General features: G+C 36.0%; 1 protein-coding gene across 5 annotated transcripts in view; it reads left to right on the top strand.

Moving 5' to 3' along the window:
* LOC120416791 (solute carrier organic anion transporter family member 4A1) overlaps positions 1–25109 on the top strand; it is a 49863-nt gene that overhangs the window by 15117 nt on the left and 9637 nt on the right. For 4 of the 5 annotated variants that reach the window (XM_039578659.2, XM_039578660.2, XM_039578661.2 and 1 more), the window contains 3 exons: positions 16992–17392; positions 18369–18549; positions 23433–23535. In XM_039578659.2, coding sequence (XP_039434593.1) covers positions 16992–17392; positions 18369–18549; positions 23433–23535 — 685 coding nt within the window. Of the gene's footprint in view, positions 1–11623; positions 11775–16991; positions 17393–18368; positions 18550–23432; positions 23536–25109 lie in introns of those variants that run through there. The other variant, XM_039578663.2, reaches the window with a different exon arrangement.

The following is a 25109-nucleotide window of genomic DNA, read 5'->3' as shown; positions in this document are numbered from 1 at the left end:
TTTGAAAACGGCCTAACCTGTAATTTTCAACTGACGAAATCTCGAAAACTGGTTCGAATTTAATGTTGAAAAATGAAATGTGTTGTGAAATTTTCTGATCTCTTCAACAAAAATAATTTCAAAATTTGGTCTAAAAAATGAATTGGCAGACCGTCTGGGATCGAATTCAGGCTAACTGGGGTGTGAAGCAACCACGCTTACCACTACATCACCGGACAGTTTTTCTTAATTAATTTTAAATAAAGATTAATGCACTTTGATCCGATTTAAAACAAAATTCAAAGAACCCGTGGGCCTGGACTCGTGGTGTAGGGATAAGCGTGGTTGCCTCCCACTCAGTCGGCCTGGGTTCGATCCCAGAAGATCCCGGTGGCATTTTTCGAGACGAGATTTGTCTGATCACGCCTTCCGTCGGACGGGAAGTAAATGTTGGCCCCGGATTACCCTAAAGGTTAGGTCGTTAGCTAAATCCAGGTGTAGGAGTCGTCTCCCTAGGTTCTGTCTCGGTGGAGTCGCTATTAGGCAGTTGGACTCACAATCCAAAGGTCGTTAGTTTGAATACCGAGGTGGATGGAAGCTATGCTGTAAAAGAGGTTTGCAATTGCCTCAACAATCAAGCCTTCGAACACCTAGTTTCGAGTAGGAATCTCGCAATCGAGAATGCCAAGGCAATGCTGTAGAGCGAACAATTTATTTATTTTCAAAGAACCATTACCAGCTTAAAGTACCCTCACCTAAAACCGTTTATTGAGTTCAAGTGTCACCATCTTCCGTCTCTGTCTCCCACTCCGACGCGGTCGCCGGTCAATACGATTTAAAGTTGACAAATTTAATGAACTCGTCAAAATCATAACTAATGATGTGCGCCGCCCCCTTAATAGATGCGAACTGCTGCTGCCACTTGCGATGAACTTCAGCGATTGTTTATGCTTCTGATGGCCGACAGCGACGAGACAGATTGAGCATCAGCCAGATTGATAGCACTTATCACGCGACACGATGACGGATGGGTGTCACAACAAGGGATGCTGCTGCTGGCTGCCGCGACGTGTCACGGACGGTTTTGCGTTCGCGTTGATGAAGATTATTCGATGTGATTTCAGAGTGGATGGTGTGATTAGCTGTGATTTAGTGATAGAGAGGTGCTTGAATGTTAAACAATGTATGATTTATGAATGGATGATTTATTTTAACTGAAAGCTGATAACGCAGTCCGATGGAATTGTTACTCTGAGTGGGATGTAATCTTAGATGATTTTTTCATAGGTGAATCACAACAAATTCCTGAAAATTTACTAATATTTCAAATTTTTATTAAAAAAATCACAGAGGTAGATTATACATAAAATACTGATTTAATAAGTTCCGATTTAAACTATGTTAGGTGTGATGTATATTTAAAAAAAAATTACTGCTAAAACTTTTTTATTTTTTTTATTTTTTTGAGAGTATTTGTAGTAAAGAAAAAATCAAAAAAGCTCTGCCGACCGAGTGCTCATAATCATAATTTTTCGAATAGAAATTATTAATTAATGAATTAAATTATTTCTCATAACTTTGAATGGACTGCAGTACTACTTATTTTTTTAAATTTTCTGATCTTGTTGATGAAAAGTAAAAACGTGTTTTTAATGTTCCACATGATATTTTTTATCGAATAGAAATTCCACAACCCCTTCATCGACTTCTCCACTGTAAAGACTGGGAGTTACAAATGGCACAAACGTGACTTTGCACCAAAAAGCAGGAACCAACAATTCTCGGTACAAGTCCCATATGGGTGATGATCGAGTTCAGCCAAGGATAAAACTCCTCATCATTGATTTTCGTTGAATGGTTTTTTCTCCTACGAAAGAAAAAAACTCAACTCCAGAAGACCACACTTGCATGGGTACTAGGGTGGGTACGGATTTTGAAAAGTTCTCAGATCAAGTTCTGGTGTGGTTCCTCTTATAGGGCATACCCATAGGGACTCTCATACCAAATTTCAGCTCATTTGGTTGAAAACTGGCTTGTCTCAAGCGAGTTCAAGTTTACATGGGATTTACTATGGGAAATTTTGAATTTTCGTTCATTCGCTCCTACCTTCCTTGGGAAAACATGTAGAAACTTCTAAGATGGCAGGCAATGAGCGGAAACGTGTGGAGAACAACTTTCCCAAAGAGACCAGGTCGATTCGGTCAACCCCCATCGAGCTCAACGGCAATACATCCGGGGTTTTCGGAACCGACGGTTTTCCCCAGAAAAGCATCAAATTTTCCTAAGCATGCTATGAATGTTTGATGAACACCGCGACGCCACATGTCAAACAGCTACCACCACAGCTAGCACACCAACACCACCAGAATAGTTGTCCGCAAAGCGGCCTCAATTTAGAACTGTCAAAGCGGAACCAATTTACTGTTCGCAAAATAATACCAAGAAGTGGCAAGTATTGTGATCGATCTATAATTTATTTTGTCAGGAATAAAAAAAGTCGATGGCGTCGAGCTATTAAGGTTTTCGAAGTCTTAACATCTTAAGAAGAGGGTTGAAATTGAGATTGATTCGTTGCTAACATTTCAAAATCGTTATGTCTCACGCAAAACCTATGTTTATGACGTTTTTGAAATGTTAGCGACGAATTATCAATAACTATGAATGGTACCTGCCAAATAATATTGGATAATCTTACTCCGATTTTATCACTGCACATCAAAGATACATAATCTCGGAACTTCCATTCAGTTGCTCTTCTGATTCATGAAATTCCACCCACTTTTGACACAATTTTTCATCACGTGGAAAACAAAAATAGGCCTCTTTTGGCCGCCCAGCGTTTAGTATACGAAGAAAAAAGTGGGATGCACTTAATTTTTCATCGAAAACATCAACATCAACAGATCCAAAATGTTTCAAAACAATTCACTTCAGCAGCAAAAAATATGTCACGCTTGAGCTTGAACATAGCCTCCTACTTTGTTTATGTTTACAGCTGTAGTGTTGTTGTATTAGTGAGGAGCAGTGGGGAGCTTTCGAAAATTACGTTACGCATTCTGTCTTTTCAGCACCCAGCTCTCAGCAACTAAAATTATCCCGCCTGAATATTCATGCCTCAAATACAACTGCTCTTCTCTCCTAATTGAAACTCTCAGCACCGAACATAGCCGAACACGTTTTCGTGTTTACCCACTCGCGATTGACATTTTCCTTTTCTCTCTCATTCCCGCTTCCACGATCATCCTAATTGAAACTCTCCACGATCTCCTAATTGAAACTCTCAGCACCGAACATAGCCGAACACGTTTTCTTGTTACACCTCTCGCGATTGACATTTTCCTTTTCTCTCTCATTCCCGCTTCCACGATCATCCTACCACAACAGCGTTTAACCACAAAAGCCTCCACGAAACCAATTTCGCAAACGCAGTTTAACGGGACGTTATGCGTGGTCGGCTCCTAATCGCCATTTCGCGTTATTTCATTGCAGTTTTCGGAGAGATTGAGAGCGGTGAGAGCGCATAGTCGAGGAAAAGGGAAGGAGTGATAGAGAGAGAATGTCATCGCTTCGAATCACGGGACACAAGAAGAGATCTCACAAGCTATAGTGATGGTTGCTGTACTCTCGGATGTTTTTGGTGCAGAGATATTGATTGATAGCTTTTCTATCACTCATTTGCAACACTGAAAGTTATACTCTGGCAAAATTCATCGTTAAAATATGGATTTTTCACGATAAGGTTTTGCTGTTTTTTTAATCAATGGTTTCAATTAAATCATCTGAAAATGTAAAAAATGACTCAGTTTGACTAAATGTTGACTAAATGTGAAGTTGTACAGGTGTTAATTGAAAATTTCTAAAAAATATTGATACTTAAACTTTTGGAATTTTTGGATTTTTTTCCAAAAATAAGTTGTTTTTTGTTGATGTTTATTATTTAACTTGATTTCCATAAAAAATGAAATAAACCATTTTAAAACCATGATTGCCTTAAAAATAAATAAAAATCCAAAATCTACAGAAATATGATGTTATTTAAAAAAAATAAAAAGGTTCACTGTGTTTCATCGATTAATTTACAAATCTCTGCTTCGATTAACACTAATTGAGCGAACAAAACATTCTTTCACATCACACCTTAATGTTATTCCAATTGAATGCTTGCTCTAGCTGCAACGTGTCTAAACTGAATTAAATTCCACCCAAGTTCACCGCTGGATTAGTTAAACATGCACTGTAGATTGCTCGGTTGATTCACGTGGAGCTGATATCGTCACTTCCTTTGCTCCGTTGATGATGCCGACGAGCTAATCTATATGGAAATTAGTACTAAGTGCGTAATTCGAGATTCACGTTTAGCTTGCATCGCACTTTTTTGTTAAAATATTGTTAAGTGGTGCTTTTTTGCGTCAAGTCTTCAAAACAAGTGAAGTATAAACCTTTGTTGGCAAAAAACTGCTTCAAACGATAAAACAAAACAAGCTTTTCTCAAATACATTTGGGATCCCCCAGTCGAAGTTGCGAAGCTGCTATCCGATAGAGGGGCTCTCCAACTTTCCAATTGGTTTCACCTCATTTTTATGACAGCACCAACTCCGGACCAGCAGAACCTCTTCGGCTATCGCTTGAACTAAATCTTTCGAGACTCGAAGTCCTGTGTGTCGTGCCCGAGCACAAGCGGGGCATTTTGTTCTGGATGATTCATAGCCGGGACTAAACTTTGTTATCCCGGCTCGGGATGATGCTTTACGAGCACGTAAGGGGGATGGGGGTCGTATTGTTTTACAATAGTGGACTAAATCTGTGTGAGGGACAAACTTTCTATACCAAAAAAAGAAACACACTTGACAAATTTATATCAGGGCGCAAAACAGGTCATTGAGTTTTGGGAGTCTGTGTCCTACTTTCCACAATCTGTTGAATCGCATCTTGAAGTGACAGGTCACATAGCTATAAACTCCGGGAAACTCTTTCTAATTTTTGCTTCTCATTCGTACGGCCCTTTTTTCATACAGCGAACCCCATTTATGATGCATTCATTCAGCAACATTCGGTCGTGATTGCGGTTTTCCCTTAAAACCGACATGAATGGGCGAAACTAACAGCAAAATTGGATATTTGATTGCCATCAGTTCCACACATTCATTGCTTGTCGAACCGGGCAAAAAATATGTTCTCATGTTTTCCTAAGGATAAACGCGTTGGTAATCAAAGATTATATTACATTGCCAGGCGAAAGCATATGGAATCTTATCAAAACACTGCACACCCTCTTCCCGGAAAATCGCACACCACCCCCTCGCAATTGCCTGCAAGGAAAATGTAAACAACGCACATTACTCCCATTATATTGCCATAATTTCATGCTTTCAATACCACTAAGAGCGTAATTGCCGGTTCACCCCTACCCGCCACGTTCTTAACTGGAGAGCTACTTACTTTTTCTAATAAAATCTCTGGAAGATGCAAATCGAAGTCTTAACACAAAAAATTGAAAATTTTAAAAATAGGAATGACTTAAGCTCCGAAAGAAAATTTGACGTAGTTTTTACCGGAGCGTTCGGTACGGTATGTCCACGCATCCTTCCTCCCCTGTGAAATGTGATCCGTTCTCAGAATCCTCTTTGCGGTAAACACAACGCTGTAGGGCTGGCCGCTTTAATTTATGTTATACATTTTCGGGTGTTCTCGGATTTACTGTAATTATTCATAATGTCAAGAAAAGTTGGGCGTCCAATCTAATCACAAGACTTTCCAGCATGCTTTCATCGGACTGGATGGGTTTGTGTTAGATTAGTTTAGATAAGAAAGAAAATATGACGTAGTTTTATTTGTAAGTGGATTTTAGACCATCTTAAATGTTAAGTTATGCGTGTTATTTAGTACTTCTTGTTTGGCCATATAAACCATATAATAAAATTTACAAATATTTAAAAGTGAAAGAAAATTTTCCTTTCGATTTCCTCGAGAACTGCAATCTCTCTTGCTGCGGAATATCCTAGCAATACCGAAAACTCATCTTCTCAAGTAGGGAATCTTTTTTTTTCTGTCGTCGGTCGCCAAGGACTGCCGAAAATAAGCATATTTTCACTCTCAACTGCCAAGTTTGCCTGGAAGAAGGTGTAATGAACGCTTCTATAGTATACTGCTCTCTAACGGTTGACGATGGCAAAACAAACAAACACCGCACGCCACATCCATCTTCTCGGGACGACACGTGGCAGGCGATAATCGAAAAATATTCCCGGACAATCGGAAAGTGGGTTGACATTGTCGGGTTGGGTGAACTGGATGGGGAAGTTCTTGAGGTGACGGCTTGTGGTTTGAGATGTTTTGAGGAGAGGTTTTGCAAGAATTGTTGAAATATGATTAAAAATGTATTTGAAACCACAAAAAAATCGTCAAAACAATTTTCAACTTTTTTTTTTATCTTGAAGCTTAATCTTTTTTTGGCCGTATCTTTTTTTTAGCCGTATTGTTAAATTGATTATGATCAACCGCGGTAGATTTTCTTGAAATATTTAATTGGCTTCGAAATGTCAAAAAAAATTCTCGTAAAATACTGTTCTACCGCATTTTTTTGTGTCATCAATATGGTAGAATTTTGACAGTTTGATGTTAACGAATTATTTCAAGAAAATCTGCTACGGATCTACCAAAATCAGTTTAACAATACGGTTCTAATATAGACACCTTAGGGAGCGTTCTTTTATTACGTAACGCAAAAAATTGGTTTTTTTGATCTGCCTCGTAACAAAATTTCTATACAAATTTTAAATTTTTTGTATGGATCGTAACACGGGTCGATGGCCCCCTCCCTCCAACTGCGTTACGTAAAGAAAGAACGCTCCCTTTTGAAGACGACCTATGGAATGTTAATGTGACGATGCCTCTGTGTTCTCTTATGTTAACTAGACAGGAATCCTAGCAAGCTTAGTACAAGAGAGAACAGGGGCATCGATTTACAGCATACATGTTAACATTAGAGCAATTGTCTGAGATTTCGGCAATCCGTTTTTTTGTATTTTTTATTTTGGCTGAAATTTTGGGGTGCCTTCCGTATGCCCAAAGGAAGATTTTGAATCAGCAGTTTGTCCATATCATTATTTTTCGACAGCTGTCTTTACAAAAATGGTACCGTAAACCGGGGTGACATTGATAGGATTTTAATTTATTTTTGGAATATTTTCCAACTGGTAAGGGTTTTCTCAAGACTATTATTTTTAAAACATGTACTAGGGTAGGCCACACAAGGTCCATGCACTATTTTTGAAAAAAAGTTTTTTCATTAGTGTTTTAAAAAATAGTTGCGTTGAAAATTCTTATTTTGAATACCGGGGTTGTTAAAAACAGGTAAAAGGTGTTCAAATTTTATTTTTGCGTCGAATGTACCATTGTTAAGGTTGCTGATATAGTTTTTAACAAAAAAAATCAATGTTTATATTTAGTTAACTAAGTTTATAAGCTTTTCAACAAAATACATATAAATTTTAGGTAAAATTGTTAAAAAGTCAGAATTTTGCCTGAAATTTGTTAAAAATAGTTTTGTTTGTAAAATTATCGATTCATATTGCATTTTAAACTGAATTCGAAGCACGAATCAAAAATTTTCACAATTTGTATTAAATTTGTTCTACTGAAAATGCCTTCAAATTTGAAAATTTTGTTCAACTGTTGTTCTGAAACACACATTTTTTATTATTTACTAACCTCGTTTACCTTCTCCTAGTGGAAAATTGTCCGAAGAATCCGAAAATGCATTCCGTTTTCTGATTTAAAATCATGTTCCTTGAAAAGATCATGACACTTTGAGAATATGGAAATAATGCTCTTCATCAACGTTTTCTTAACTATAGTTAACTAACTTTTGAAACTTTTCAAAATTTAATGAAAACTTATTCTAGAAGTACCTTGAACCTTTTTCTACTCCGGTCAGTATGATTTCATGCAATTCCGTACGTATTTTATTTGGACTCTTCCTTTTGCGAAAAAATCTCAAACCTATCAAAGTCACCCCGTTTTACGGTATGCAAAAATTTAAACAAAAACCTTTTGAAGGAATTTTAATTGAATTTGAAGGAATTGTCTTCAAAAAAGTTGTAAGTGTGGATGAGAACTACACTGGAAAAAATATAAACTAAAAAAAATGCATATTTTTTTATTTGTCACTTAAATTTGATAAAAATAACTGTTTTTCATAAGATTCTACAGTGGACAAAAGTGAAATTTAAATGGTTGATTTTTTTTGACATTAGTTTTTAGTCTAAAATAATATTTTGAGAAAAAAAGTATATCAATAAAATTACACATTATATTTTACTTAAAAAATTATGTCAAAAGATAGTTTTTACATTATGTTTTATGTTTTTCTTTTAGAAATCACTAATTTTCATAACATTGTAACAAGGGCAAACGTTTTCTGCCCACTCTGTAATTTTCTGGACAGGTGGCATTTGTGTTCCCTAAAATATGTAAAAAAATAAAATAAATACAATTGAAAATGTTTTGAATGGAAATCAATTTTCTTTGAATGAAAGGGATTTTTAAAATCAGTATGACTTTTTTATATGTAACATTTTTTTTTCTGTGAAGGCACTAAAAAGGCTTCAACCAGATTAACACTGGAACGCCCAACGCATGTCCAACTTACACGGACGCCCAAGCCTCCCAAAAAAGGTGGAACGGTAACTTTAACTCGCTGGTTCTCGGGCATTACTCAACCAATCGGGACGATTCTTGTTTCCAGTGATTTGTAAGAATGTCTAGATGATCCTAAAATTTTGCAGAACTTGATTTGATCAAATCTGTAATTTCTGCTACCGAAAACATCGTTCCACCTTTTTTAAAACAACTGCCTCCGCGGAATTTCTGGCGAATTTTTTTTTACACGCGAAAAAAAAAGTTGGAACGATGTTTTTGATCGCAAAAATAACAGATTTGATCAAATTAAGTTCTGCAAAATTCTAGAATCATCCAGACATCCTAACAAATCACTGGAAAGAAGAATAATCTTGATTGGTTGAGTTATGCCCGAGAACCACTGAGTTGAAGTTACCGTTCCAACTTTTTTGGAGCCTTTGGCGTTGGAATGTTAAAAAAAGGAACAAGAAACAAGGAACAAGCTCATTTCGGGGAAAAGCAGGTCCATTAGAGTGTCTAGAATTTGGAACTTCAAAACCTATTTTGTTATCTTGGCTTTTTTAAGGCTCTGAGCCAGATATAATAATAATAATAATAATAAAGATGAAACTATTGGCACTACGCCCCCCGGGGCATGGCCTTCCTCTAACGTGGGATTTCTGCTCCAGCGCCTCTGACGAGACAGGAGAAACCGGGACCGACGTTTTACTTCACCATCCGATAGAAGCTCAGTGGATAAGGCGGGAATCGAACCCGCGTCTCATAGCATCATCGGGATCGGCAGCCGAAGCCGCTACCCCTGCGCCACGAGACCCATAATAAAGATATAATTGGTCAATATTTACCCATTGTTACTCAAGGGTTAAAATTGTATGAAAAAAAAACAATTTTTCTGTGAGTGACGCTGATTTCACTCAAATATTCACAGAAGTGAGTTTCTTATACAGAATTTAATGCTCTATAACTGTCTAACAGAACAAAGCTGTACAATTTTATCCTTAAAAGTTATAGCGAAATAATTAGGGAGCGGCCGCGGCTGACTGGTTACGGTGTTCGCTTTGTAAGCGAATGGTTCTGGGTTCGATTCCCATCTGCTCCCAACGAGAAAGTTAAGAACACATGAATTTGAAATGATGGATATGAACGAAAAATCAAAGTCGCTCGAGGCGGGGTTCGATCCTCCGTCCTTTGGGTTGGTAAGCAAAAATGCTAACCACTAAGCCATGACGACTTGGTGAGCGTGTACTGGAATTAGGAATACTGTTACAGAGAGCGAGTTGTGGCGCTATAACCACGGCAAATAGAGTCCAGGGCATTCGTGGAAATACAATGTCCCATCCCAGAGGGTCCCGGAGTACCAAACCTTCTTAGCATGGTGCTCCCAACGAATACAACCAAAAATCTCGGAGCGTATGGTGGTGTGTCCCCACGCTTCTTCCTCCCCTGTCGATTCAGAATTGTGTTGTTGTTCGAACACTCAGTGCTCAAACTCAACCCAATTACGAGTCATCTCTGCGATACGGCTTTACGCAGTAGGCCTGGCCGCTTTAACGCTTGTGATGTTTCAATGCATTTCGATGCAATGGCGCACTACAAATGTTAATAAATGACAAGAAGAGTGCTAGGCGTCATCTAACCTAAGGCACTCTCCAGGATCCCTTCGAAAGATTGGCTGCGCTAGGGTCTGATTAGATTAGATTAGATAAAAGTTATAGCGAAATAATTAAGTTATTTTTGTATGAAAATATTTTTTACACCGACTTCAGTCATTTTTTCTGGGCACCTTCTACTGTCCATACATGATAGGTAGGAAAATATAAAAAAAAAACTTGGGAATAGATTTTCTGATCGATTGAGTGTTTTCGACAAAGTTACAGGTATTGATTGGATATCTGAAAAATAGGTTTTTTGAAAAAAAAAACTTTTTTGTTTTATTTTGAAAACTATACTGACTTGGAAAATATGTAAAACACATAACATGCAAAAGGTATAATAGGTTGTATAAGCTATCAGAATATACTAATAAAAATAAAAATTAACAAGATAAATCCGTTAAGAATATTTGAAATGAAATAAAGAATAACGCAAGATAAGAAGTTAGCAAGATAAGAAAAGTTTTTCGTGCAACAAAAGTTTCTCAAAAGACCTCCTGAATTTTGTGTAGCTGGGTTAACATTCATTATCATTAGTTTTTTGTTTCTTTAATAAATGAAAGTTCTGATTTTTTCCCCGTGATTGCAACTATAGTTTTCTAATAAAGATGGTTGTTTTCAAATGCCTTAATAAAATCGTTTGAAAAATATATAAAATCGTTCATCAATTCCCTCAACACTGTGGAAATTGGTCAACAAGGTGAAAGCTAATAAAACATCACAATTGATATCCATTTAGTGGACAAAATGGGCTCAATTATCCATCCTCCTGCCAGTTACCTTTTCCTTGAAGACCTTCAATCTCGGCAAAGGCTTCCATTCATTCACGTGCTGAAAGGGAAACTTAATGGATTTTCCTTCCGTTCACAATGTGCTTCAGTGCTAATAAAAAGTGACATTCCAGCATTGGTTTGTGGTGTTGTGGACAAATATTAGATTCTCCGTCACCACCCCAAAATGGAGACATTAAACTTTAACAAGCTGTTAGTGTGCCATTCAGCACCGGGAAGGCAGACTGCTTTACATATACGTGTTGAATATTTTAACAAACTGGTACGAGAGCAACGTTCTGACTAGTTTGCTGCTGCTCAAGAACCCTGGAAACCTTGCATCAAGTTTGGACCCGTTTAATTGAAAGTCACAGCTCGCAGACTAAATCGCAACAATTTGTATCCGGATAATCCGGATTCCCTCGGGAGGAGAATGCAGCTCAGCACAAATTGGTGTGCTAATTTAGCGCCAATCTGGACAACATCAACAACAGCAAACATCAGTCGAGACGAGCTGGTTGCTGGTTCAGTACGAGCCTATAATGCAATTCCACGTGTCGTCAGGGGACACCGTCGACGGTCGTTGTCGTCCGGCAATGAGCCGGACTGTAGCTCTCCTAAATAGTACAATTATTGCTCTTGCTGGCAATGTGGCGCATGACACTGATTAATTCATATTGGTGCTGCTACCGGCCTGGTAGAATGGTTGCCACGTGGGACAGGTTTTACCCAGGTATGTGTTAATTGCAGATTTTTGAATGCATGGAATTTGCAGCAAGGTACAGCAAAAGTGGCAACCTTGAGGTGACGAAACGTTCAAGATTGCTGTATTTTTTTGAACTTATAATAGAGGGTCTCGTTTATGAAAACACTAAGTTTTCAAGAATTACACACATTTATTTTATAAAAAGATAAAAACCATTCAAAATCATAATTCTGATTCATTGGCTTCAAGCCATTGACACCTGTCGATTCCATCTGCTCCTTGGCTCATTCAATTCCTCAACCCAATAGATGGCTGAATTATTCCCACAAAAGCTCCATTAGTAAAAAGCCACCAACTTTCCCCTTCGTCTACGCCGGATAACGTGTGGAAAACCTCAATTTCCGGTATAGCGGTCTCAAGATTTTCAACCTGTTTGCCCTACCCTCGTTCAGCTGAAATGTGACTTTCCACGGGAGTAAAAACATATTATAAAGCGATTTGTCGTAAAATCACACAACCACACCTCCCCCTCCCCAAAACCTCAAATTCCGTCATCCAAATTTTCCCCGGAGCAGTGTCCTCCAAATATAGGTATGGCAAGCGGGTTCCGTTATGAAATGTACGGTTTCACCGCCATCCCAACCGGAAGGGGTGGGAAAAGTATTTGAAGTGTTTAAAAAGGGTTTACTGTCAGATGCCACCCCGCTGAACCGCGCGTGTTCTGTACGGGAAAAAGCCAAAGGTAAGGATTACAATTCCGCAACAAACCGTGGCTAACGAACGAACGAGTTGAACGAGCGCGATTATGAATGCTGCGAAATTGTTCATACTTTGAGATCACAGATTTAGAATCACATGCACACGGGTGGAAAATCCTTTAAGGTGACACATTTTTTTCCGATTAACCCTGGGCGATCCGGGAATTAAAAAAAATGTCTAATTGACTTTAATGTAAAGTATTTTGAATAAAGTGCACAGGTTTCAAGTATAGTCATTTTGAAGTTTTTTTTTCGAAAAATATAAAACTTTTTGTATTAATTTTTTTGTTGTGAAGAAAAAGCAGCAATAAAATATTTTTCGAAATGTTCACATTTTTTTACTCTGTTGATCAAACTGCTGGTCGCAGAGATAAGCCTCTTATAGCTTCGATTTTGTGAAAATTACGTTTATCGCAGAATCATCGAATTAGCTCTAAAAACATATTTTTGTAATTTAATAATTAAGATTAGCCTTTTGCAAATATTTTTCAAAGCTTCAAAATCGACCCAAAAAAAAACGAGGGGAATAAAAATAAAGTTTACATTTCAATGACATGAATATCTGAAAACTATTAAAATTTATTCTCCTGTGTTTATAATCATTTTCAAAATGTTTGAGTTGATTATTTTTATTTGAATTTTTATCACTTAAAATTGCAATCGTTTTTAATTTTCAAAAATATGTATACGTTTTAGGAAACTAAAAATGACATCTTTTGCGCTAATGTTCAAAAATCTGGCATCAATGATTTTTTTGTAAAAATATGATTTTTGGAAAATTTTAGAAAAATATCAAACAATCTCAAAAATCATTTTGACTTTACATTTTTTTCAAATAAATAGCATAGTCTGAAAGTTTTTTTTTCGAAAATAAAAAAAATGGAATTATAAAAGTTTTTGTGGTGGAAAGGAAGCAATAAATTATTTTTCGAAATGCTCAGATATGTTAACTCTGATCTGATCTAGATCAAACTGCTGGTCGCTGAGATGAGCCCCTTATAGCTTCAATTTAATGAAAGTTATTTTTTTCTCATTACAGTCGAATTTACTTCAAAAAAATATTTTCGTAATTTTAGAATTAAGATTATGCTGTTGCAAATATTTTTCAAAGTTTTTATCTCCCCTCGCCTTTTAAAAAATGGCCCTAAAAATCAGGACCAATGAATGTTTATGAAAACGTCAAAATTTCCATGAAATTTTTCATCTAAGGCCGTTGAAATTTTTTTTTCAAAGTTTACTGTTTGTAATTTCCTTTTTTATATTGTTGCCCCCCTCCCCCTCGACTTTGGCCAGAGTCGAACATAAACTTCAAATAATATTTACAAGGGCCTAAAACAATTTAAAATTCATTCCCCCGCGTTTTTAGCAATTTGCAACATGTTTAAGTTAATAAAATAATATTTTTAGTTGAGTGACCGCTAAAATTAAGTTTTTTTAAAACAAATGATTGAAACCTGACTGTACTACTTCATTACGCATTTTTATGCATTTTTTTCATTAAAATGTTGCAATTCTGTCTTGTTATTAAAGTTTTAATATTTTTTTTGTTTGCTCCCTTGGCCAGAGCCGAGGGACAACACTTTGAAAATTATTTACATCGGCCTTAACAATTTGAAAGGGCTAAAAAACTTTTTTTTGCATATTCAATCATTAGGATAGATTTTCAAATTTGAAAATATTTTAATAGAAAATAGCAGAAATTTCACAAAGGTTCAAGTTTTCCAGAAAGACAAATGTCCCTTCAAATTTTATTTTTTCAATTGCAATTTTGAAACATTTTGAAAATTTCGATAATTGAAAAATTTGTATTTTGAGAATTCAACTTTAAGTAAAAAATGTCTAAAATAATCGGATTCCGTGTTACATTTTTTTCTAAAAAGTAATGAACATAACCTACAATTTCGCCGAAGACACCAAATCGATCAATAAATCTTTTCTCATGATACATATTTTCGAATATTCAAATGCCAATCTTGTATGAAAAAAAAAAAAATGTAAAAAAAAAATGTATGACCCGCCCGCAAAATTGCACGAAAACCTTCTTTTGACGTCTTTTATCCGAATCAAAAAACATAAAATTAAAACATCGACAAAATTGAGAAATTTTACAAAATAACTCTGAAATGAATCAGAAGAAAGGAGACATCAATAGAAGGGGAGGTAAATAAAAAGAGAATACTCCAAAAAATAAAGATTAATGGTGACTTTATTCAAAATAAGTAGTGAGGTGGGCAAAACCGCTCTTTTTAAGGAGCCGCTCATTTTCGCTCACTCATTAAAATGAGTGGCTCTTTTGAACGGCTTTTTCGCTTTAAAAAAAATAGGAAAGGCTCTTTTAAAAGCAGGGTGTAATTTTTTTGTATCGGATTGCAAAAAGAAAACATTTGCTTGCAAACCATGAATCTTGTCGGTTTCTATGTTAAGATTACTATTCTAACCTAAACCTACGAATGCGTGGATGAGGAGGGCAACCAAACTTGAATCTTGAATTTTCGAGAATGTTGCTATTAATTTTAGGAAATTGCGTTTACTCTGCTAAAATTAAACAAATACTAATGTTATATTTTTAGAAAATATTTGCGAATGTTTTTCTACATTATGTTTTAAAATATAAAAAATGCCAAAGTTTTTTGGTGAAATTTTTGAGATAGGCATTTTTAAATGCCCACTTTTTTCGAGAAATACTTTATTGTATTTTTACGAAATGTTGAGCAATGTAATGTTTTTTGCTTTGTTTAGAAAACCATTCAGCATTACTTTAGGAGTATTTTCAAAGAAAACTTGAAAACTGAAAATATAGTTTTGAAATTTTTTAAGTGTGTTCGAGTATTGACAAAAATGCAATTAGGAGTCTTCCAATGTATATTGATGACAAAGTTCCAATAGACCCCCAACGAAATATGTCGATTCAGCTCTCAAAAATTCGGGAAAAAGCCCCTTTTTAAATTGCTGTTATTTTCTTGAAGTTCTTGAACCCTGCCTTTAGACGGGCTTCGATCTAAAAAATCGCCAAAAATCCATTTTCCAACCGATTTTTGATCTTTAAAAAGCATTGGTAAGAAGAACTCTTAAGATTTTAGAAAATTTCCGGGTTGGAAGTTTAACTTGTTTTATGTGACTTTGCCAATGTTTTTAAAAATGTCATTTTTTTAGGGGTCAACTTTGGCTGTGTTTTTTACTAACATTTCCTATATTTTCAGTAAAAAGAAGTATGCAGTAATTTTTGTAGTGTCCCAGACTATGCCTCTACGCATTTTTTTGCAATTTAAATGATGATGGTGCCATTCTATAGGAGAAAATGTGAAAAACATGCAAAAAATTGAAAAAGTAACTGTAAAAACGTGAAAAAATTAGATAGGCAAAATGTAATTATATTAGGTGGTAGAATAGGCCAAATACTACCAAAAACAAACATAAACTGAACAAGATAAATGCAAATTAAAATACTAAAAATAAAACAAGAAAAACATAAAACAAAAGAAGTAAAGTTTTTCGTAGAAAAAAAGTTGCTCAAAATGACCTCCTGAACACGGGAAAAATAAATATATTCGAAAAAAAAATTTGGGCAGTAGAGGGTTAATTTATAGGCATTAAAATATTTGAAAATTTAAATTCAATCCCCAAAAAATATTAAATACAGCAATTTGTTGGACATTCACCTAAAGAAAGACACAAGTTTAAAAATCATTCTATCTTGGAACTGTTATTTTAAATTACCGGAGTTTCAAAAAGAACCACGGCTCTTGTTTTGTGAGCTATGGATCGTTCGCTCATTTCAATTAACCAGCTCTTTGAGCGACTCGCTCTTTTTTTTTGCACACCTCTAAAAAGAAGTCCTAAGTTGATATAAATGTTTCAACAGCAAGATAAGACAAACACAGAAAAATATATTTAAAATCAGACAGTTGAGGGTTAACCTTGGCAGCTGCTTCTGCCACCGGGAAATGCCGTTGATCCCGTTCAGACATTTGTGTGTCGTCGTTGGAAAACTCAAAACGTCGATGGCCTCCTCAGCATTCAAACTGATACCAGAGAAATAAAAGAAAAAACTGGGACGATGACAGGCTGAAAAGGACGACTTTCGGGGGGTACGCGCAACAGTTTGTGCCACTTTCTTTCCAAAGGAAACCACCAAGTGGCCCCGGGCCTGTTTAAACATTCGTCTCGTGTAGCAAAAAGATCTTCCCGGGGTGGGCGGGTGTCAACGAATGGATCCAGGATTGACTTCGGGGGATTTTTCTGGTATTTGCTCACCCGTAATAAGCCCAGGGACGGTTGACTGGAAATGGATATGGAATTGCTTGTTTATGATGGTTGTTTGTTGGGGTAGCACATGGAATTACAATTTTGAGTGGCATTTTTTAAACATTGCAAATTTAGGGAGTTTTGAGCTTGTTTTAAACTAATTTCAAATGCATCTACATGACGGAGTTCACAACCTTGTTCTAACAACTTCCCCCATCTCCCCTCTCTCTCCTTCTTCCAGGCCTGGTCGTCAATGGTTTCATCAACGTTGTCATCACGACGATCGAGCGACGGTTCGGGCTGAGATCAACGCAGACGGGACTGGTGGCCAGCGGGTACGACATCGCCTCCTTTCTCTGTCTGGTGCCGGTGTCCTACTTTGGGGGTCGCCTCGGAGCGTCCAAACCGCGCTGGATTGGCTGGGGAGTGGCCGTGATGGGACTGGGGGCGTTCGTCTTTGCGCTGCCACACTTTTTGGTGGGTCAATACCGGGCGACCAACTCGGACCATAACGTGTGCCCGCTAAAGGACGTGGTGGCAGTGGCCGTGGCCGCCACGACCTCGTCCGGGATGATCCCGAACGGGACGACGACGATGGCGGGGCTGGGTTCTGCTGTTGCCGCGCAAATGGCTAGAGGGGAGGTAAGTTTTTCGTTGGTTGATAGGATGCCAACAGACATGCATCCGCTCTAACTGCTCTTTTACAAGAACTTTTTTTGGCATTTCGCGGGGGAACCACCCATCATGTTGTGCCAGTGATTAGAGTACGCTAATTTTTGAAGCTTCCGAAGACCCGGAGAGATAATATTGAAAATAGAGGGATTAATAGGGTACGAACCTTTAAGTGCACTCAAAGAACTTTTAAGAAGTTCTTCTAGAGAGCTTATGAGCACAGTCACATGAAAATATAGCTAAAATCGTTTTTTTTTTCAACTAACCAATGTTTCTACACATTATTCTTGATAAAAACAAGTTAATTACAACGGGTAACGAGCATAATACTACTTTAAACGAAAATGCCATCTAAAACAAACTGAGTGTCGTTAAGAAGAGCGCTTAGTGCCGATGCATGTCTGGTGCCAAATTTATGAGAGTGCGTTTCACGCACTAATTAATATGATTAAGTGCCGACAAATGGATTGGAATAACTGATTTGATGTACAGTACAAGTAACAACTGTACGATGATACTAATCAGATGATATTGAATGCAATATGTTTTGTCCTGTAGAACAAAGAGCGTAATCGGGAAAGTTTTGCTCATAATTTATTTGATAGGGCTGCCTTCTTGAAGCAAGCTGTGTTCAAAATTGGTTACATATGAAAATTGATACCTTTTTTCAGAATGTTGTTTTAAAAGAGGAATTTTTGAAAATAAGGGGATCTTATTTTACAACAGAAGCAATTCTTTAAAGTGAATAAATAAGTGTGTTTACTTTCCATTGATTATCAAATCAACATGAAATAATTGAAGTTAGTTTTTTTTATTTTTACTAACAAATCAACAAATCTATTGAATTTAGTTTTCCAAAGTTTCCAGATATCTCCAACTCCAACTTGCCTTGTAACTGTCTCTTTTACTTTCTTTTTATTACCATCCCTCTCCCCATCTAATCCAGGGCTGCTCACTGGACAATGGTCTCCCATCGGATGCTGGCGCGGAGGAAAATCTCTCCTGGAATGTGTGGTTCTTCTTCACCGCCCAGCTGCTGCTGGGGGCGGGTGCCTCCCCGCTGTACACCCTCGGCGTTACGTACATCGACGAGAACGTCTCCAAGAAGATGTCATCTGTTTATTTAGGTAAGTACGCGTTGGGGGATTACACTGGGTTGCAAGTTTTCTTTATTTATTTTTTTCAATTTTGAATTTAGTTTTTAATTTGTTTATGATCAACTATTTTAGACAAAACTAGACAGAATTTTCTGTTCAAAAATGTACAAATAAACAAATAAAAAAATAAAAAAATGTCAAACCAGTGTAACAATGATCTGAGGCCAACAACTGGCTACCGATATAAAAAAGCACCAAAAGAAAGTAGCTATAAAACAGGATGATGAGGGTGGTGCTTATTTGGCAGTCCCCCCTACTCCACCAAAACCTCCCAAAATTTCCTCGAAGGGGGTTCGTCGCTTTTGTTTGTTTTCGCACTCCCCCTCCCACCTCCTTCTGCGAAAGGTGCTAGATGTTTGTTATTGTTTTGAATTGCTTGCTTTTACGACACCCCCTCACCCACTGGGCCTGGAAGCAACAGAAGTGCGCCCGTTTGTGGTTCCTTTTTGTTTGATTGGAGTTTGGAGGCTGCTGCACTTGGAAACCGCAGAGGATCTTTTTTTCGGGAGGGATAAACGCGCGTAAATTAACTGCGTGCAAACAAAATTAGGGTCGAAATTGTCGTGCCGAGGGATGCAGAAATTTCTTATCTGATCGGGTTTTGCTTTGGGGTTTTGGAAAACGGTGGGAATATTCTAGGGATGTGTCAGCTTCGGCAGAGGTTGACCTACATTTACTTTCACTGCGTTTTTTTTCTCACGGGACAAGAACCTGGGTTTGGGAGGAAAGGTTGTATTTTTGGAAGTTTATGGCATCGATACCGAATGGTACACACCGAAATGATTGTTATTTTGGTTTTTATGACGAACGTAGCGCGTTAAATTATCGATGCAAATGAATTCGATTTTCATCATAAAATATCGTTCATGCAGTTCTCTAGATGTTTACAATTTATGTTGAGGAGTAGCATAGCATTTTTTTTTCTTCCTATTTTATTATTTTGTGTGGTAGCCACTGAAGATAAATAATTATAGTTTTAAATATATTTTTCAGCCTTTTGTTAAAAAAATACTTTAAAGTTAACAAGCCTTGAACGTGTTATTGCCCTTAGTGATCTAGTTGGAGCGAAATCGTGATTTTGAGAATAAACAAATTGCAATATTAAAAAAAAATTCGTTGATATATCATAACCATCTCATTTTTTGGTAAAAAAAATAGGTTTTAAAAAGTATTTAAGAGATGCTTAAATATAATTGAAAATTAGCTTAAAAAATATTAAATTAAATTTGCAATAAGTAGGCATTCCTAAAAAACTTTGATAAATCGATTTTTAAGTTTGTAGCTTTTTTAATGCTTTTGTTTTCTTTGAAATAAAGTAAGCCAAAATTCTTTACACATGTGATGATTAATTTGTTTTGTGAAATATTAGTTGAAATGAAAATATATTTTTCCCGTAGTATTACATCTATTTCCAATCTGTGGTCCCACAATTCATAATCCGAATGATGGCTATAGTGCTGTCCATTCGATTAAAAATGCAACAATAAATGATTTTTTGCAAGATTTTTTGAAGGATTTTTGAAACCGTGGAAAAGGGTTAGAAAAAACTGGAAATTTGCCTTTGTCTAATATTTAATAAATAAATAAATAACATTGTGAATTTAGAGTTGAATACTATGGTAAAACATATTTTTTGAGGACACATACTTTTTCAACCCTTTAGGTAAAATCAAGTAATTTTGCCAAATCGATTGTTTCGGTCGCCGTAGAACGTTAATGTTTGTGAAACTTTTTTTTTTGCTTGAATCGGATCGTAGCATAATAAAGTTACACCAACCTTCGAAAATTTAATTTGATAGAAAGTGTAACCTAAGTTTTTTTAACCTAAAAAGGCCAATAACGCAAAGGCAATTTTTGGAAAATTTTCTCAATGCTTATGTGCAAGTTTAAAAAAATCAAGAAAATGAAAATTGAAAATTAAAATGTGTAATGTAGATTTTCTCATACAAATTTCCATTTCAAATTAAAATGCAATGTGCACAGTGATTTTTCAAAAAAAAATCATAGCTTGTTTGCACTATCCTCAACTGAAGCTCAACACATTTACATTTACAAACCATCATACTCATACTTAAGCTCGACAATCAAAAATAAGAAAACGAAATTTGTTGTTTTTTATTCGATTATCCGAAGTGAAATATTTCTGAAACTTTCGGATAATCGAGTCTGAAATGCATTTTGGAAATTCATCTTTTACTGATAAAAAGGTAATATTATAAATCGTGAATTTTTTGTGTAAAAATTTTTCCTCTTCATAAAACTCCCAATCATAACTGTCGAAGGCATCCAAACGATCGCAAAATTTCATCTCAAGATACAGAATTTCGGATATTTATATAGGCCCATTTGTATGGAGACTTGTATGAAAAAATAAATTTTTAAAAATGTTTTTTTTTCAGCACAAAGTTCCATCCAAATAATTATAAAATGAAATTGAAAGTCTCGAAATGAAATGGTAAATTCTAGATGCAATCGCTTGTTCAACGCAGAATTTTATGCGTTGGAGAAATTTTGAGTAGTTTTGTTTTATTTCTTGAGTTTAAAGTTCATATTTTCGCATTTTTTGCGCAATTTTCAACCATTACCTGTTCCATTAGTTCCAATTTACTGAATATTATAAATTTCATTTAGCAGAACACAGAAAAATAAATTTTCTAATACAAGAAGCCATTTGGCTTTTTTTAAATAAGGGATTAAAAATTACATGTGGAAATTATGGGTTCATTTACAATAGAATTTATTCAAATATTTCTTTGACTGAAAACGTGTACAAATGCAGAAAAATAAATAAAATCTGTTTTTTACGAATGGTTTGAGAACTGCTCAAATGGTAAATAAAAGTTTTGTTTTTGAACTGTTTCCAAAATTTTGTGTTTGACAAAATGGCAATCAAAAGATAAAGTTTTAAAGATAAAGCCGATACACTCAAACCCCGATGGTTTGACACCAACTGTTGTCAAACGAACGGGGTCACTTTTTCGTTTGACACCTCTTTTACACGGAGTTCACACACACTACCAAACGTTTGTTTTGATAGTGTGCGTGAGCGCCGTGTAAAAATTGACAGTTCGTCACTTTTTAGTTTGACTTTGACCAACCAACGGAGTACAAACTAAAAAGTGTCGAACGAAAAAGTCACCAACCACCGGGGGTTGAGTGTATTGGCATTCAGGTGAAACGGGAAAGCATTGCCAATATTTACAGCAGGACTCGAGTTTTTTGAAGCACCTTTAAGGAAAACGCCGTAACTGTCGTCGTTCTGTGTGTTGCAATCGATAGATATAAAGATAGCAAGCAATCTGTCAAGTTCAGACATTTATTTAAGTTGAACAGAACTGTCCAAGAGCTGACGTCCCGTTTCATCTCAATTTGACAAAAATGCCTTTAATCTTCTGTATACTGTTCTACTTTGTTCTTCTAAGAATAATTATTAAATTTTGAAATTTTTCAACAACTTCTATCGTGTTCAGAATAACATGAGTCACCTGCACTGCAACCCCAACTCAAATCAGAACCCACTTGTGCAATCTAATAAAGCCAACCAAATCGAATTAACCCACCTCTGCTTCCTCAGCTGTGACCAGAGTCAGGCTGAGTGCGCGAACTGTAATCAATAGCCCTCGATTGGAAAATTGCTACTTTTATCCTTTGTCCTTTGTACTCCCCATCGATCAGAGGGCGATGGACTTGCGATGCAATAAATGTGAATAAAATAAACACTCCTCGGGAAATCGGGAGTAGGAGGCAGAGGGGAAATTTTCCACGCCATTCTGGCGGAAAACAAGGAGTGCATCCGAACATCTGCGCCCTGACGGACTTTGGTTGGTCACCGCTCTAGGATCGAGAAAATTTCACTTTCTCTTGAGAGGGTCAATTGAGGTAAAATAAATATTTGATTCAGAATTAAGGCTTTTTATGAATAAGTTTTAATATTTTTTCAAAATTAATATCATCATAATTTGAGATTCATTTTACCCCATTCATTCCCCCTTGAGGTGCCTAAACAAAAAGCGAAACGCACATCATCCACCGGAAAAGCGGAAAACAGATAACTTCCGGTGGGTGTTACAAAGGGCGGGTGGGTGGTGTTTGTGTGCTTCCCCACGACGACCCCTTGGGCAGACTACGGCCAAACGAACAACCCATAATAGACTCACTTAGGAAGGATAATAAAAAGTGTTTGAATGAAATTATGATGGAAATATTTTTTTATTGTTTTCCCTGGGTGAAATTTTGCCAAGGGGGTGCCGTGCCGCCTGGCTTTATTGGCAATCCACGCACAAAGTGGTTCAATTTTGAAGGTGTGGGAGGGGAGAAGTGTTTGCTGAAAAAAGCATTGGGAAAGGTGGAGTGCAAACTTTTCGAAACTTGAGAGGAATGAAATAATATTGTGATGGGTTGTACTTATTGAACATTTTTATTTGGTTTCATTTTATCAATTTGTTCAGTTACTGTTTGGTACATTTTTTTCTTCAAAATTTACGACCTTTGTTCAAACTTTGCATATCGATTGGTTGCAAATTTATAGCCGTCTCAATAACTTACACCACAAATGGCTTTTCAAGTGTGAAACAAGAATTCTTAAATTTACGGCATTGCATCTTTTTCACTGACTACCATGTTGCTTCCGTTTAAAAAGAATACCATGTCTCTGCACCAGGAGACGTGGTTGATTTAAATTTATGGCAAAATTACCCTCAAACCTCATCTGCTGGACCACACATGTGTGGTGAGCTGTTATCCTTCGCAAGGGGGGCAAACTACCTTTGTTGGGAGGGGGTGCGGTGATTTTTTAATAAAGAAAGGCTAACCATGTGTATGTGTTTTTTTTTCGCTTACTTTCCCTCCCTCAGGAATCTACTACACGATGGCCGTCGTGGGCCCAGCAGCCGGCTACGTAATTGGGGGACAGCTGCTGCTGTTCTACACCGACATGTTAGTCGTGGACACGTCGACGTAAGTATTTGGTTTGAAATAGATGTGTTCTTTGCCGTTAAATTATTTTTTCATGTTTTTTTTTAATTTTTTGGATAAAATTGAGAAAATTAGTTTGATGTTTTCTTTGTTATTTAAAAAAAAAGTTTGAATCTCGTCTTGTCGTCTTTATATATATATATTTAAAATATTGGTTGGAAAAGGCCCGCCCGTGTGGATCAATCGGACCGCGCACTGGACTCACAATCCAGAGGTTGCCGGTTCGAATCCCGCGGCAGGCGCTCTAAAGTTCTTTGTGTAAATATGGGTATACGGCGTAATGTTTTTTTCAACATATTCGATTTATGAAGCTTAAAAAGATTTTTTTTCTTGATTCGCTTTTATGTTATCTATCATACATTGTATTTAATTACAAATCAAAACAAAATTTAACAGTCTTGTCTAATCATCTTCATCAAATAATTAAATTTCGTGAAAATTACACCTAACTCAGAAAGTATTATATAGTTAAATTCAAAGTCAAATTGTAATCGCAGGGAATGAAAATTTGATTCAATTATGTAAGTAATTGAAAATTAATGTCTTTTTCTAATAGTTTACTTCAACTTTTTTAATTTATATCCCGATTGCTGCATTTTTAACCACGGTCACTGCAACATCAATTCAAGAGTCTACTTTATCTACTGAATTGATACTTTTACTAGAACGTTTGTTTTTATTTGATGATTTGATTTGATTTGATACATTTATTCATTCAAATAAATTAATAGAAATGATAGATGGTAGAAGATTAACTGCAATCATCTTACCCTTAAGATATTGTGATATTTTTAAGATTAAGCTTTTTAATTTGACTAATTCTTATTTACGTAATATTTGTAAATTTATTATTTATATTTTGTAACAATTATGTTTAAATGTATGTTTTCCCTTCAATTCTTCAAATAGTTTATATCACACTTTTCAAAAACTAATAAAATTTACATTAAAATGGTTTGTGGGTAAAATGTTTGTTGAATTTAGTAATTGTTAAGTGTTGGTTTAAAAACTTGTCAAATTTCACTTGTTTTCACGGAAATTTCCAGATTTCATGAATTTCACGAGAATCGTGAACAACAATAATTAAATTTTCGTTTTTAATTATGTTTTATTATTTTTTTGACTTTGAAATCTAAATGTTCAACACGTTTTTTTTGGTTTATTGATTTGACATAAAAAATCATATGGCTGCCTAAATAAAAAAAATGATTCTGAATAATAATTGATGTGTAAACTGGCATCTATTAGATTATTATTTTGAAATTTGAAGAACAATTAAAATATCATGTAATATTCAACTGAAATTCCCAGGTCTTTTTTCGCAGTTTTTTCCCGGCGGAATCAAGTTTCCAACTTTTTCCCGGTTTTCCCGGTTTTTCGAGGCTGGCACCCTGGCCAAAAGCCTTTTTAAAAGTCTTAATCAAAGATTGAGTATTTTTTTCATTATGTGATTTTTTTTCATGGGCAGTAAACCAGTTATGTTTCAATTTTTTTAATTTTCATTTTCAGCTAATTTTGTTTTACGAAAAACTTAACTTGAAATGTTTTGTGTTGTT

This window comes from Culex pipiens, chromosome 2 (assembly GCF_016801865.2).
Source record: "Culex pipiens pallens isolate TS chromosome 2, TS_CPP_V2, whole genome shotgun sequence".
NCBI classification, from domain to species: domain Eukaryota; kingdom Metazoa; phylum Arthropoda; class Insecta; order Diptera; family Culicidae; genus Culex; species Culex pipiens.
Note: the sequence above shows the minus strand (reverse complement) of the source record. Positions and strands in the feature narration are given on the sequence as shown.